General features: G+C 39.9%; 3 protein-coding genes across 2 annotated transcripts; all 3 read right to left on the minus strand.

Moving 5' to 3' along the window:
- The window catches only part of LOC309391039 (mas-related G-protein coupled receptor member H-like), a 145,080-nt gene that overhangs the window by 90,322 nt on the left and 39,032 nt on the right, over positions 1 to 15,726 (minus strand).
- On the minus strand, positions 3,531 to 6,436 carry LOC309391040 (mas-related G-protein coupled receptor member H-like). The gene is made up of 2 exons (XM_081951085.1): positions 6,349 to 6,436; positions 3,531 to 5,042 (listed from the first exon to the last, which is right to left on the minus strand). Exon 2 carries the CDS (start codon positions 4,997 to 4,999, stop codon positions 4,070 to 4,072), a length of 930 nt encoding a protein of 309 aa, XP_081807211.1. The 5' UTR covers positions 5,000 to 5,042; positions 6,349 to 6,436; the 3' UTR covers positions 3,531 to 4,069.
- On the minus strand, positions 9,873 to 13,845 carry LOC309390844 (mas-related G-protein coupled receptor member H-like; the record flags this gene model as incomplete). The annotated part of the gene is made up of 3 exons (XM_081950661.1): positions 13,810 to 13,845; positions 13,141 to 13,230; positions 9,873 to 10,863 (listed from the first exon to the last, which is right to left on the minus strand). The coding sequence occupies exon 3, from the start codon at positions 10,818 to 10,820 to the stop codon at positions 9,873 to 9,875; it is 948 nt and encodes a 315-aa protein (XP_081806787.1). The 5' UTR covers positions 10,821 to 10,863; positions 13,141 to 13,230; positions 13,810 to 13,845.

A 15,726-nucleotide genomic window follows, 5' to 3' on the forward strand; every position in this document is an offset into this window, starting at 1 on the left:
GGTAGACTTGGGAATAAAGTTACAGGTGGAAAGTGTTTGGCCCCTCCCATAGGAAATAAAAGAGGAGCGAAAGGGGAGTGGGCTTTTGCAAGAAACAATTTGTTCGTTCAGTCATTAGATTCATTTCAGAAGTGTGAAGATCTGTCCCTGAATCTCAGAGACTCTGTGCCCAGTCTTTCCTTGCATAGCACTCCATTTAGAAAATATTTACATGGCAGCTTTCCAAGCTAGATAAGGTCTGTGGTCATAATTACTCCTTTGAAAGACTGTTTGCCAGGCATTTGCCAAATGTGAATGAGAGGAATTCACATTCGTTTAATGAAAGGGGTTTTGTCAGAACCAAGATTCTGCTTTGTGCTTTTTGAAGAAGCCTAGGTCAGAACACTGTGAAACAAAAACAAAAATGTGTGACTCAACTTTATTGTGATACTTGCTTTATTGTGGTGGTCTTGAATCAAACCCATAATAACTCCTTGGTGTGCCTGTATATTACTTGGTTACAGCTTTTTATACAGTAGAACTGAAGATTATTAACACTCTGTTGCTTAGATAAGTTAGGCGTTTAAAGACAAAGAAAAAAGTTCACATCAATATTCATTATGGACTATATGTTTAGCTGATAAGCATAAGGTTGTTTAAATTTTACATCTAAAGCTAAATGTGGCATTACTAGTAAGGTGACCAACCGTCCTCCTTTAGGGAGGACAGTCCTTCTTTTGTAAGTTCTGTCCTCCCTCGAAAAGTGTCCTCCTACATGTCCTCCTTTTCGATATTTGAAGACTAATCTGTTGTGCGTTATGTGACGTATTTGTATTTGACATGACAATTCGTCAAGACTTGGTATAGTGCGGTATAAGATGCGATTATGAGATGCATGCGCTCTGCACGGGAGACCTTGAGAGAGAGTGCCGCATGCAAGTGGCTTTGTTTACTTCTTACCAAAACACAACACGGCACATACGCACGCAGTAGACTCACGGCACGTCGGCAATTGAATGACTCATGGTAATTATTTCTTTCTCAGTGAATATTCAATTATACAGAGGTAAGTACAATTCACGTTTTATTAAACAGTTTTTAATGGTGTTTTTTTTTTACTTCATTGCAAGTATATTGAACAGATATTGAATCTTGAATTTTTATCTAAAGAAATGCTAGACATTAAAATAGACGACAATTGTCTCTTTGAAGAAATTAGAAGACTGAATGTATATTTAAATTCTGAAAAATTAATACAATGGGAAAATCAACATGTTGAAATTGATAAAAGATGGGTGGATATTTTCAGCCATTTCAAAAATGAACATATTCCATGTGAACATTTATTTATACTTGTTCAATTTACGTTGTGCTGCCCTGGAACTAATGCAGCAGTTGAAAGGGTTTTTTTCAATTGCCAATGATTTTTTGACAAGTGAGAAATCGAGATTGAATGTTGATACTCTAGCTGCAGCACTTGCCATAATTCAATATGAAGGATATTTCTTGTTCAGATATTTCCAATATATTGTTAGAAGATGATACATTGACAAAAAATATTAATTCAATGGAAAAGTACTCATTTAAATAATAATTAACAGGCATGTAAGCATAATTACAATATAAAATGTTACAAATGTTTTTTATTATGCATATATCATATTTTAGTGTATTATTGTTGCAATGAATAAAATATTTCTTTTATTTGCGATATTTTTTCCCCAATTTATTTGTCCTCCTTTTCATTGTAAAATAGTTGGTCACCTTATTACTAGACAACAGAAATATTAAACAAAGTTATTAAACAACTATTCTACCTTAAGCTTGATACTTTATTCTAATGTTTTAACCGTATCACTATTTACAGTTTATGAATGTAGAAAAGGAAAATAAACAAAACCAAGTGAACAACAACAATAAAACCACCCAAAGACTCTGATTTCTCACTTTGTTCTTTTTTGTGTTCAGCAATCTGCAATATTTTACAACTGCAATAATTGTAGAAGACTCCCACTCTAAGTGCCAGATCTCTCCGTAACAGCATTGCCAAAAAGGCATTAAGAGTTGTTAACCTAATTTTGCGAAGCGTCTTCTCTGGCAACATAGAACTGCAAACTAGGGCATACAAAACCTTGGCCAGACCAATCCTCGAATACAGCTCGTCTGCCTGGAATCCACACTGTATATTGGACATTAAAACAATTGAGCAGGTCCAAAGGTATTTCATGAGAAGAGTACCCCACTCCTCTACTCACAATAGAATCCCTTATGCCACCAGGCTTGAAATTTTGGGCTTGGAGAACTTTGAACTATGCCGCCTACAGTCTGACCTAAGTGTAGTACACAAAATTGCCTGCTACAGTCTCCTACCTGTCAATGACTACTTCAGCTTCAACCACAATAATACACATACAAATGGGGACCACTTTGGTGGGAAGGTAACAGCATTCTGTGCACGTTCAGCATTTAGTCATGCCAGCCACATGAGCACGGAGACATCTTCTGACAGCGCTTGCTCTTCGGCTTTGAAATGGAGATGAGCACTGCCCCCTAGAGTTGGGAACTACTAGAACATATGTGCGAGGAGAACCTTTATCGTTACCTTTGATAAGTGTAGAGTCTCAAGTGCAAGTTTTTCAAAAGAATCACAGAGGTCTTGCAAATGAATTTGAGCTACCTCCCTCCAGTATGTTCACCTTCTTTGAAGATCTTTTGCAAAATGGCCTTCATGTTCTCCTTGGATCGAGCTCCTTTTTTCCTTCCAGCTAGAAAGTAGATCACTAGATTAATACTGATATTTAGGTAGGAAAACAGAATACCACACATAACTCAATATTCCAGTTGATTCTGACTAGAAAGCAAAATAAATTGTGTATTTTATAAATGTCATGTAGTTCCTTTATTGGAAAGCATTAGATGTGGATTGATGTAGGCATTTCTTAAAATACAATCCTTTCTATGTATATTCAGATGAAATAGCCAATATGTTGAAAGAGATTTATTATCCACCAATTACAACCCCAAGTAGTAATATGATTGATTGCTACTCAGAAGCTTCAGATTCGGGTTAATGTCAGCATTCCTTTTTTTTTTTTTTTTAAGAATTTTATTGGTTTTTTTAACATTTATAAGGGAAAAGGTAAATGGAAAGGTATACAAATTTTGGCAGTTGCAAAGTGTGGCAGGCACCCCTCCCTCCAAACTCATAGAGTACATCTGAGTATAAAACATTAATACATAATCATATATAATCAGCATATTAATTCTATTGATATTTTCAATCAGTTTATACATTGTAGTATATGATCCACATATAATTCCATTACTACTTTCAGTCAGTTTATAACAATGAGATTTTCTTATTCATTTTTGTGATCTGAGTATTTCTTGGTATTGCCCCTTCTCCCCCCGCTGGCAGAGCTCCGGCCCCTCCCGTGTCCTGCATATCCGTTGTAGGATCTTCTGTTTTTTCTAGGTTTGTTTTGTTTTTTTCCATAAAGGCCTGTGCCTCTATGGGTGTATTAATTCTAATTCTTGTCTCCTCCCAGAATATCAGCATACCTTCAGGCATCAACCATCTAAACCACACCCCCTTCTGGTATAATTTATTCGCCAATTGCGAATAATGGGTTAATGTCAGCATTCCAAATAGCATCCAAAATTAAATCCAAGTCCAAGCCAAAGGATTCCTCAAATTTCCAATTTATTTAGAGAGCCATGTTGGCATATCTGGGAAAACCCAAATTTGAAACTTCTCAGTTTTCCCCACCCAGTTGAAAGTTCAAGATCTTGCCCTCACACCCACAAGTCCATCACATGGTCCAATCTTCCACTGCCATGCTGGCAGTTCCACCCATCCAGTTCCAGTCAGGTGCAGAAGTGCCAAGACAAAGGATGACCTTGGCTTTCTAGAAAGGAATTTTGTTTTGGCTACATAGCATTCTGCTCCATACTATCCCCCCTCCCAATTCCCCACTATAAAAACAGCATAGTAGAATAAATAGAAGTGTGTCAGGCCAAAGATCCCAAAAGGAACATGGGTGCAGGCCTGACAGAAGAACAGAAGTCTTGGAAGTGGGCTTGAGCTCTTCTATCTCCCTCCAGTGGCTTCACTTTCTTTGAAGGTGTTTTGCAAAATGGCCTTCATGCTTTCCTGGGACTGAGCTCCTTTTTTTCTCCCAACTAGAAAATAGATCACTGGGTTAATACTGCTGTTTAGGCAGGAGCATATTATAATACCTATTTCCCAATACAGCAGGTAAGGGCCCGTTTGAACATTTGAAAATGTAAGAATCAACATAAAGGCATTTAATGGGAAAGCCAGGATGAGGAAACAGAGAAGAGTAATTAAAATCATCAGTAACAACCGACCCCGATTCTTTTGTTTCAATTTAAGACACACTTTGATGAAAAGGACCACAGTAGAGAGTGTGATCGACGGAAGGCAAACTATAGCAGTCACAAGTAAATGGAAATGGGGGGGTCTGTAATTTCCAAAGACTTTCATAATCCTAATAATTCCACTCAGGAGGAAAGAGGAGATCCACAGGAGGATACACACCATGGTGGACAAATGTTTTGGCCGGGAACAGTGATGCCAGATTGGGAAGAGGACAGCCGTACACCGGTCGATGCTGATGGCCGTCAGAAGAAAATGAGAGTTCATAAACATCATGTGGGAGAAAAAGCCACAGAAATGGAAGAGAATTTTGTTTCCTAGAAAATCAGTAATTTGATGGATATCATATATAACTATAGATGTGAGGAATCCAAAGTCTGCAACGGCCAAGTTAAGGATGAATGTGGTGAAACAGTTTCTCCTAATCTGGAAGCCAAGTAGCCAGATGATGTAGCCATTGCCCACCAATCCAATGCAACAGGTAATAAAAGAAATGCCCATCAAAGCAATCGCTCCTAAATCAAAAGTAATCTTTCCCGCATTCTCATAGGAGTCATTGGTATTGTTATACTTATAATAGTTTTCTGCAGCAACCAGATGTCCCAGGCTGGAATTCATCATTCAGCTTTTGTAATCCTCGGAAAATCTTTTTGAATGGAAGCTCCTATTAAAGAAAAGAAAAAAAAAAGATTGGATTCAGTCATTCCTGTCTCCTAATTACGGTAGGTTGGGAAACAAGTGAAAATCAGGGCACCACAATTGAGACTGTTATCACAGTCAACAAATAAATATCAGGTATAGAAATATACAACACCCACAAGTCCATCACATGGTCCAATCATCCACTGCCATGCTGGCAGTTCCGCCCATCCAATTCCAGTCAGATGCAGAGGTGCAGAGACAAAGGATGACCTTGGGATCGCATCCTACCCCATACATCCCTGCGACCAATTCGCTCTCACAGAGAGGGGCTCCTCCGGGTGCCGTCCGCCAAACAATGTCAGCGGGCGACGTCCAGGAGTAGGGCCTTCTCTGTGATGGGCCCGACCCTCTGGAACGACCTCCCCCCTGACATTAGAATCATTACTGATCTCCGCTCCTTCCGTAAGGAACTCAAGACCCACCTGTTCCAATTAGCTGGCCTGACCCAATTGCAATCATGATCTAATCCCTTGACTTTCCTGACTGGTTATTCTAAATTTGGGGGTATTTTAATTTGGTTTTAATCATTAATTAATCTTTGCACTATTGTACAGACTTGTGTTTAATTTGTTTTTTATGGGGTTTTGTAATTGCTGTATATAATGTTTTTTACAATGTTTTTATTCTGTCTGTACACCGCCCCGAGTCCCCTAGGGGAGAGGGAGCGGTTGACAAATCCAATTAAATAAATAAATAAATAAATAAATAAATAAATAAATAAATAAATAAATAAATAAATAAATAAATAAATAAATTTCTAGAAAGGAATTTTGTTTTGGCTACATAGCGTCTAACTCTATACAATCCCCCTTCCCATTTTCCCACAATAGAAAAGGCAGAGTAGAATAAATAGAAGTGTGGCAGGCCAAAGATCCAAAAGGAACATGGGTGCAGGCCTGACAGAAGAACAGAGGTCTTGCTAGTGGGTTTGAGCTCTTCTATCTCCCTCCAGTGGCTTCACTTTCTTTGAAGGTGTTTTGCAAAATGGCCTTCGTGCTCTCCTTGGACTGAGCTCCTTTTTTTCCTCCCAACTAGAAAATAGATCACTAGGTTAATACTGCTGTTTAGGCAGGAGCATATTATAATACCTGCTTCCCAATACAGCAGATCAGAGCCAGTTTGAACATTTGAAAAATTGTGAACTGTGATTTGAAAAATCACAGTCAACATATAAATATCAGGTATAGAAATATACAACTACTGAAGGAATGGCTATTACTGATTGCATATCCCCGGGTCAAATTAAACCTTCCAAAATTATAACGTACCTGAAAGAGATGGTCCAAAGTCTTCAAAGTTGGTAAGTGAAAGATTATTGCTTCATATTTGGGATCTGCGGTGACTGGGGATGGCAGGACCTGCAAGCAAGATATCTTTAAGTCCAATTTAGATGAAGTTCATAGACAGAAGGGAAGTACATCCACCCAATCTTGAGTTACAAGGTTTTTAAAGTACAATACAATAGTAGAGTTGGAAGGGACCTTGGAGGTCTTCTAGTCCAACCCCCTGCCTAGGCAGGAAACCCTATACCGTTTCAGACAAATAGCTATCCAACATCTTCTTAAAGACTTCCAGTGTTGGGGCATTCACAGCTTCTGGAGGCAAGCTGTCCCACTGATTAATTGTTCTAACTGACAGGAAATTTCTCCTCAGTTCTAAGTTGCTTCTCTCCTTGATTAGTTTCCACCCATTGCTTCTTGTTCTACCCTCAGGTGCTTTGGAGAATAGTTTGACTCCCTCTTCTTTGTGGCAACCTCTGAGATATTGGAATAATGCTATCATGTCTCCCCTAGTCCTTCTTTCTCTTAAGCTAAACATACCCAGTTCCTGCAACCGTTCTTCATATGTTTTAGTCTCCAGTCCCCTAATCATCTTTGTTGCTCTTCTCTGCACTCTTTCTAGAGTCTCTAAAGAATTGTCTGCAGATTTGGATATACTTGGATGTAGATAGCAGGCGAGGATCGATCTCTTGCAGAAAATCTGAAGAGCTTCTGCTTCTGGCTTGAAGAAGAAAGCTTAAAAGATGCACACATCCTCTGTGGGTTTTCTAATCGGAAACCACCACCATGTGACTCCCAAGATGTGATCTTTGTTTGTCTACGATAATCACCAAGAGTTAGTATAGAAGAGAGAGAGTTGGCCTGAGCCTCCTAGGACAAAGGAATGAAAAGCTGAGTTAGACAAAGCTGAATTTTGAAGAACTGTTCAGAAATGTAGCCTCTCCTTATAAAGAAAGCTTTTGGGGAACAGGGGAAATTGTTCTCCAGATTATATTTCTTTTAAGATGCTCTGGTTAAGTAGACTATGTGAGAAGACCAAAGAACAAATCTTCACTGACAGTTGGATATCTCAGCTGATAAATGGGACTTTGGCCACTGAGGATGAGAGGCAGCTGATCACAATCATTCAACTATACAGCCTGTTCTTTTGTTTTGATACTACCATCTCTTTAATGTTTATTTCTCCTCTTTGGTCATTAGAAATATGAGGATGGGGACCATGAAGCTTAACATCTTTGCCTTTCTCACCATCTCCCAAAGGTGCTTTCCCAAAAGGACTTCCTTGGTTTTTGTCTTTGAAAACATTTCCCCTCTCATCCCCGAAGCTTCTTCAGTCCTCCTTCAGAACTCAATTGACAGCTTTGGTTCTTGGGCTGTCCCCGTATTCTACAGTTGGTGATTATCTTGCAAAAACAAGAACCAGGTTGTGTTATCACTTCGTGCTCACATTTATTATGCAAGATAAAGAACATATCTCATTGTCTTTTAGCAAGATCTTTTACCCATCCCAGAGCTGAAACAATATGTTCTGCAGAAGGTCTGCTTGCTATTACCTGCTACTCCAAAGTATGACAATTGTAGGACGTTGTAATCAAAGCTGCCCTGGTATGGGTAGCACCTACTTAACCGAGCTGGATTAGTTCTTCAATTCTGAATAATGTATCTGAGGACTGGAAGACTTTGGATCTCAGTGAATCCTCCCATTATACCCAATTAGCGTTCACTGTTGAGGATGGAGTGGACACTGGTCTAGTTTCTGGTTTCCATCATCCACTCCCCCCACTGCACAAAATGACAACAGAGGTCAGGACTCCATGTGGAGAGAAGAGTATCTAGTTTTAATCTCAGGATTTGAGACAGGAGCCCTGTGGACTAACGCTGGTCACATTTGGCAATTTTGGTTGAGTTTGGAGAGTCAAGAGCTTAAGAAGCAAAGATGGTGGAATGCTGAATTCACTTTCCTTTTCCAAGCATTTTTCAGACTATGTGAGAATGGCTGGACAACTGAAGGAAGAACTGTGAGCTGTGCAGCCCTTCCATCATGGGTGACAACAGTACAAGCATTGCCACCTATATCTACATGGCTCAGGACCTAGTTACTTGCGGGATCGTATTCTGCCCCATACATCCCTGCGACCAATCCGCTTGCACAGAGAGGGTCTCCTCCAGGTGCCGTCCACCAGGCAGTGCCGGGGGGCGGCGCCTAGGAGTAGAGCCTTCTCTGTGGCGGGCCCAGCCCTGTGGAATGACCTCCCCCCAGATATTAGGAATACCTCTGACCTCCGCTCCTTTCGTGTAAAGCTCAAGACCCACCTTTTTCAAGTTGCTGGCCTGGCTCAACTTTGATCCAACTATATCGCTCCTGACGGGTTTTTTATTTGGGGTATTTTAATTGTATTAAATTATTTAGGGGTTTTTAAACATTGTGTTTTTAATTGTTTTTTATTCATCAGCTCACCTCCTCCTTGTATATGTATATGTCTTGGTATACGTTTTTGTTATATGTATGTTTGTTTATATATTTATTTCCTATGTTTTACTGTACGCCGCCCCGAGTTCTTCGGGAGAGGGTGCAGCTAAGAAATAAATATTTTTTATTATTATTATTATTATTATTGTTATTATTATTATTATTATTATTATTATTATTATTATTATTATTATTATTATTATTATTATTATTATTATTATTATTATTATTATTATTATATTGGAGTGATTAGGATGTCAGGATTCCAAGTAATAGAAAGCAAGCAAAACTCAGAGGCAAAATAGCTTTATTGGATAGATCATATTGGCACAGATCTGGCGAAAACCGACTCTGAAGGTTCCCACGGTTTCCACCTAATTAAAAGTAAAAGTTTGTCACTTTCTCAAAACAGTCAGTCACATGGTCCAATCACGGCTCTGTCTGGTTGTCTGGTGACATCACTCCTCCTTCCTTTGACCAGATGTGAGAATCTCCTGGGTTCTCAAGAAAAAAAAGTGTTTTGTTTTGACTACAAAGTCCCAGCTATCTCAAATACATGTAGCATTAATAGATGACAGCAAAATCATAAAAATATTATTAAATAAGAACAATCCTACATTAATTTTGATACTTTAGTCTAAGGTCTTCACTTTATTGCTATTTACAGTTTATGCATGTAGAAAAGGAGAAAGGAAATAACGACAAGTGAACAACAACAACAACAACAATCAAACAAATAGCAGTCTAATCAAGGGACTACCAAGGAGAAAACAATGCCAACACCAACATTGACAGGGCAAGCCGTTGTATATAAATAAACCTCATTCCATTCTAGCACTGATAACGTTACCTAATCAGGTAATGAAATGTCTGCAAGCAATGAAACCGAGAGACCACCAAGGAAACAAAGAGATGACTTTCCCTGCAGATTTGTAGAATGGCTAAGGACATATTGGATCCACCTGTAACTGCTTCCCTGCTTAACTAACCATCTTTCCATCCTTTCTTAATGACCTAGTGATTTAAGATTTTGCCTGGTGGTCTATTTTTCTTGTCTGTTGCTCTCTCCACCAGACTCCCCTTCTTTGAAGGCCTTTTGCAAAATGACCTTCATGCTCTCCTTGGCCCGAACCCCTTTTTTCCTCCCAACTAGAAAGTAGATCACTGGATTAATACTGCTGTTTAGGCAGGAAAACAGCATTCCACACAAAAGCCAATATTTCAGTTGATTGTAAGTATAGGTACTAGAAAAACTAATGATCACCACAAGGACACCTAATGGAAAAGCCAGGATGAGGAAACAGAGAAGGGTAATTAAAATCATCAGTAAAAGCCGGCCCTGATTCTTCTGATTGGATTTAAGACACACTTTGATGAAAAGGACCACAGTAGAGAGTGTGATCAATGGAAGGCAAATTATAGCAGTCACAAGGAAATGATGATTGGACAGTTCGTACTTTCCAAAGGCTTGCATAACACTCAAAATTCCACTCAGGAGGAAAGAAGAGATCCACAGGAAGATACAGATGCTAGAGGACAAATGTTTTGGCCGGGAACAGCGATGCCAGATTGGGAAGAGGACGGCCACACACCGGTCAATGCTGATGGCCGTCATAAGGAAATGAGTATTGATGTACATCACATGGGCGAAATAGACCCAGAAGATGTAGAAAATCTTGCTTTCTTGAAAATCAGTGAAAGGGTGGGTGTTATGTATAACTATAGATGTGAGGAATCCAAAGTCTGCAACGGCCAAGTTAAGGATGAATGTGGTGAAACAGTTTCTCCTAATCTGGAAGCCAAGTAGCCAGATGATGTAGCCATTGCCCACCAATCCAATACAACAGGTAATGAAAGTAATGCCCATCAAAACAATCTCTCCTAAGTCAAATGCGGTGATCTCTCCTGCGTTCTCATATGAGTCATTGGTATTGTTATACTTATAATAGTTTTCTGTAGCAACCAGATGTCCCAGGCTGGAATTCATCATTCAGCTTTTGTAATCCTCGGAAAATCTTTGTGAATGGAAGCTCCTATTAAAGAAAAGAAAAAAAAAGATTGGATTCAGTCGTTCCTGTCTCCTAATTAATACCAATATTGTCATAGCTTCCAGTCTCTAAAAGGCTGCTACAAAGAACTGTACTCAAAAGCACCAGAGAGCAGAAGCAGCAACAACGGATCAAGATAATCAAAGAGAGAACCAACCTAGAGATAAGGGGAAAAATCCTAACAGTTAAAACAATAATCAGTTGGAATAGCTTATCTTCAGAAGCTGTGGGTGCTCTCACATTGCAGGTTTTCAAGAAGAGATTGGACAATCGTTTATCTGGAATGGTATAGGATCTCCTGCTTGATGAGGAAGTTGGTTAGAAGAATTCCAAAGTCCTTCCCAATCTGTTATTCTGCTATTCTACTTTCCCTGTGAATAGCTTGAGCGATACGGCTGCAGTAATGAGCCAACTCCTTGAACTGTTTATTAACACATCTAAGAAGAGTGTCGTTCCATCCATGCTTTTCCATACATATCTGAAAATCTAACTGGCATTGGATTGCATTGGATGGTTTCAATCTACTGAAATTCAGCAATATTTTCTCTGCTGCTTTGCCACCACTGCTCTGATACATTCAAAATCTTCATGTCAGCTACAAAGCAAAAAATATGGAAGGCAGCAGTTTCCTGATGCTTTCATTGTTAGGTTGCTATGGTGCCCAGAGTATAACAGAGATAATAAGATTTCATCATAAGAAAATATATCTATGACCTGAAATTAGGAGTTAGGGGATGATACGAGGGAAAACTGGGTAGCTTAAACATTTTGCAGAGCTACATATCCTTCCAAAGAAAGGACAAGACACTAACACACCCCATTTTGATCTACTTAATAACAATAACACAGTTGGAAGGACCTTGGAGATCTTCTAGTCCAACCCTCTACTCAAGCAGGAGACCTTATATAATTTAAGACAAGTGGCTATCTTCTTTAAACCTCCAGTGGTGAAGCACCCACAACTTCTGAAGGAAAATTGTTCCATTAGTTCAGCGGTGTCCAAACTTGGGAACTTTAAGACTTGTGGACTTCAACTCCCAGTATTCCCCAGCCAGTCCACAAGTCTTAAAGTTCCCAAGTTTGGACAGTCCTGCATTAGTTAATTGTTCTCACTATTAGGAAGTTTCTTCTTAATTCCAAATTGCTCCTCTCCTTGATTACTTTCAATCCATTGCTTCTCATCTTCCCTTCTGGTAATTTTGAAAATAGGTTGACACCCTCTTCTTTGGGGGGAAGCCCCTCAAATATTGAAACCTGCCATCATGTCACCCCTAGGGCTTTTTTCCACTCTTCTTAGTTCTAGGTTGGTTCTCTCCATTAGTTAAATATAGAATATTTTCTGTAAGTACCTGTCGAAACTTTCTGTGATGAACTGGAATTTTCGAAGGTAATACACAAACAAATGGGAGGAATTTTCATATAGAAGTAAAGAACCAACACTGATGAAAAACACTTATGGGTAAGCTGAGGAAATATCTTACTCCCTTGATCTTGGGTTCCAGACAGTTTGTTTGCTCCTGACATACTTGTACTCTTCTGTCGTGTTGGCTAAAATTAGGTTGGGAAATGAGTGAAAATCAGGGCATCACAATTGAGACGGTTATCACAGTCAACATATAAATATCAGGTATAGAAATATACAAAACCCACAAGTCCATCATCACATGGTCCAATCTTCCACTGCCATGCTGGCAGTTCCGCCCATCCAGTTCCGGTCAGATGCAGAGGTGCAGAGACAAAGGATGACCTTGGCTTTCTAGAAAGGAATTTTGTTTTGGCTACATAGCGTCTAACTCTATACAATCCCCCTTCCCATTTTCCCACAATAGAAAAGGCAGAGTAGAATAAATAGAAGTGTGGCAGGCCGAAGATCCAAAAGGAACATGGCTGCAGGCCTGACAGCTGAACAGAGATCTTGCAAGTGGGTTTGAGCTCTTCTATCTCCCTCCAGTGGCTTCACTTTCTTTGAAGGTGTTTTGCAAAATTCGTGCTCTCCTTGGACTGAGCTCCTTTTTTTCCTCCCAACTAGAAAATAGATCACTGGGTTAATACTGCTGTTTAGGCAGGAGCATATTATAATACCTGCTTCCCAATACAGCAGATCAGAGCCAGTTTGAACATTTGAAAAATTGTGAACTGTGATTTGAAAAATCACAGTCAACATATAAATATCAGGTATAGAAATATACAACTACTGAAGGAATGGCTATTACTGATTGCATATCCCCGGGTCAAATTAAACCTTCCAAAATTATAACGTACCTGAAAGAGATGGTCCAAAGTCTTCAAAGTTGGTAAGTGAAAGATTATTGCTTCATATTTGGGATCTGCGGTGACTGGGGATGGCAGGACCTGCAAGCAAGATATCTTTAAGTCCAATTTAGATGAAGTTCATAGACAGAAGGGAAGTACATCCACCCAATCTTGAGTTACAAGGTTTTTAAAGTACAATACAATAGTAGAGTTGGAAGGGACCTTGGAGGTCTTCTAGTCCAACCCCCTGCCTAGGCAGGAAACCCTATACCGTTTCAGACAAATAGCTATCCAACATCTTCTTAAAGACTTCCAGTGTTGGGGCATTCACAACTTCTGGAGGCAATTTGTTCCACTGATTAATTGTTCTAACTGACAGGAAATTTCTCCTCAGTTCTAAGTTGCTTCTCTCCTTGATTAGTTTCCACCCATTGCTTCTTGTTCTACCCTCAGGTGCTTTGGAGAATAGTTTGACTCCCTCTTCTTTGTGGCAACCTCTGAGATATTGGAATAATGCTATCATGTCTCCCCTAGTCCTTCTTTCTCTTAAGCTAAACATACCCAGTTCCTGCAACCGTTCTTCATATGTTTTAGTCTCCAGTCCCCTAATCATCTTTGTTGCTCTTCTCTGCACTCTTTCTAGAGTCTCTAAAGAATTGTCTGCAGATTTGGATATACTTGGATGTAGATAGCAGGCGAGGATCGATCTCTTGCAGAAAATCTGAAGAGCTTCTGCTTCTGGCTTGAAGAAGAAAGCTTAAAAGATGCACACATCCTCTGTGGGTTTTCTAATCGGAAACCACCACCATGTGACTCCCAAGATGTGATCTTTGTTTGTCTACGATAATCACCAAGAGTTAGTATAGAAGAGAGAGAGTTGGCCTGAGCCTCCTAGGACAAAGGAATGAAAAGCTGAGTTAGACAAAGCTGAATTTTGAAGAACTGTTCAGAAATGTAGCCTCTCCTTATAAAGAAAGCTTTTGGGGAACAGGGGAAATTGTTCTCCAGATTATATTTCTTTTAAGATGCTCTGGTTAAGTAGACTATGTGAGAAGACCAAAGAACAAATCTTCACTGACAGTTGGATATCTCAGCTGATAAATGGGACTTTGGCCACTGAGGATGAGAGGCAGCTGATCACAATCATTCAACTATACAGCCTGTTCTTTTGTTTTGATACTACCATCTCTTTAATGTTTATTTCTCCTCTTTGGTCATTAGAAATATGAGGATGGGGACCATGAAGCTTAACATCTTTGCCTTTCTCACCATCTCCCAAAGGTGCTTTCCCAAAAGGACTTCCTTGGTTTTTGTCTTTGAAAACATTTCCCCTCTCATCCCCGAAGCTTCTTCAGTCCTCCTTCAGAACTCAATTGACAGCTTTGGTTCTTGGGCTGTCCCCGTATTCTACAGTTGGTGATTATCTTGCAAAAACAAGAACCAGGTTGTGTTATCACTTCGTGCTCACATTTATTATGCAAGATAAAGAACATATCTCATTGTCTTTTAGCAAGATCTTTTACCCATCCCAGAGCTGAAACAATATGTTCTGCAGAAGGTCTGCTTGCTATTACCTGCTACTCCAAAGTATGACAATTGTAGGACGTTGTAATCAAAGCTGCCCTGGTATGGGTAGCACCTACTTAACCGAGCTGGATTAGTTCTTCAATTCTGAATAATGTATCTGAGGACTGGAAGACTTTGGATCTCAGTGAATCCTCCCATTATACCCAATTAGCGTTCACTGTTGAGGATGGAGTGGACACTGGTCTAGTTTCTGGTTTCCATCATCCACTCCCCCCACTGCACAAAATGACAACAGAGGTCAGGACTCCATGTGGAGAGAAGAGTATCTAGTTTTAATCTCAGGATTTGAGACAGGAGCCCTGTGGACTAACGCTGGTCACATTTGGCAATTTTGGTTGAGTTTGGAGAGTCAAGAGCTTAAGAAGCAAAGATGGTGGAATGCTGAATTCACTTTCCTTTTCCAAGCATTTTTCAGACTATGTGAGAATGGCTGGACAACTGAAGGAAGAACTGTGAGCTGTGCAGCCCTTCCATCATGGGTGACAACAGTACAAGCATTGCCACCTATATCTACATGGCTCAGGACCTAGTTACTTGCGGGATCGTATTCTGCCCCATACATCCCTGCGACCAATCCGCTTGCACAGAGAGGGTCTCCTCCAGGTGCCGTCCACCAGGCAGTGCCGGGGGGCGGCGCCTAGGAGTAGAGCCTTCTCTGTGGCGGGCCCAGCCCTGTGGAATGACCTCCCCCCAGATATTAGGAATACCTCTGACCTCCGCTCCTTTCGTGTAAAGCTCAAGACCCACCTTTTTCAAGTTGCTGGCCTGGCTCAACTTTGATCCAACTATATCGCTCCTGACGGGTTTTTTATTTGGGGTATTTTAATTGTATTAAATTATTTAGGGGTTTTTAAACATTGTGTTTTTAATTGTTTTTTATTCATCAGCTCACCTCCTCCTTGTATATGTATATGTCTTGGTATACGTTTTTGTTATATGTATGTTTGTTTATATATTTATTTCCTATGTTTTACTGTACGCCGCCCCGAGTTCTTCGGGAGAGGGTGC

The sequence above is a fragment of the Natrix helvetica genome (genome assembly GCF_964273705.1).
Source record: "Natrix helvetica genome assembly, chromosome: 4".
NCBI lineage: Eukaryota > Metazoa > Chordata > Lepidosauria > Squamata > Natricidae > Natrix > Natrix helvetica.

What these genes read in the sequence shown, in the direction of transcription:
- LOC309391040 (XM_081951085.1), bottom strand. Translation starts at nt 4,999, where the DNA reads ATGATGAATTCCAGCCTGGGACATCTGGTTGCTGCAGAAAACTATTAT.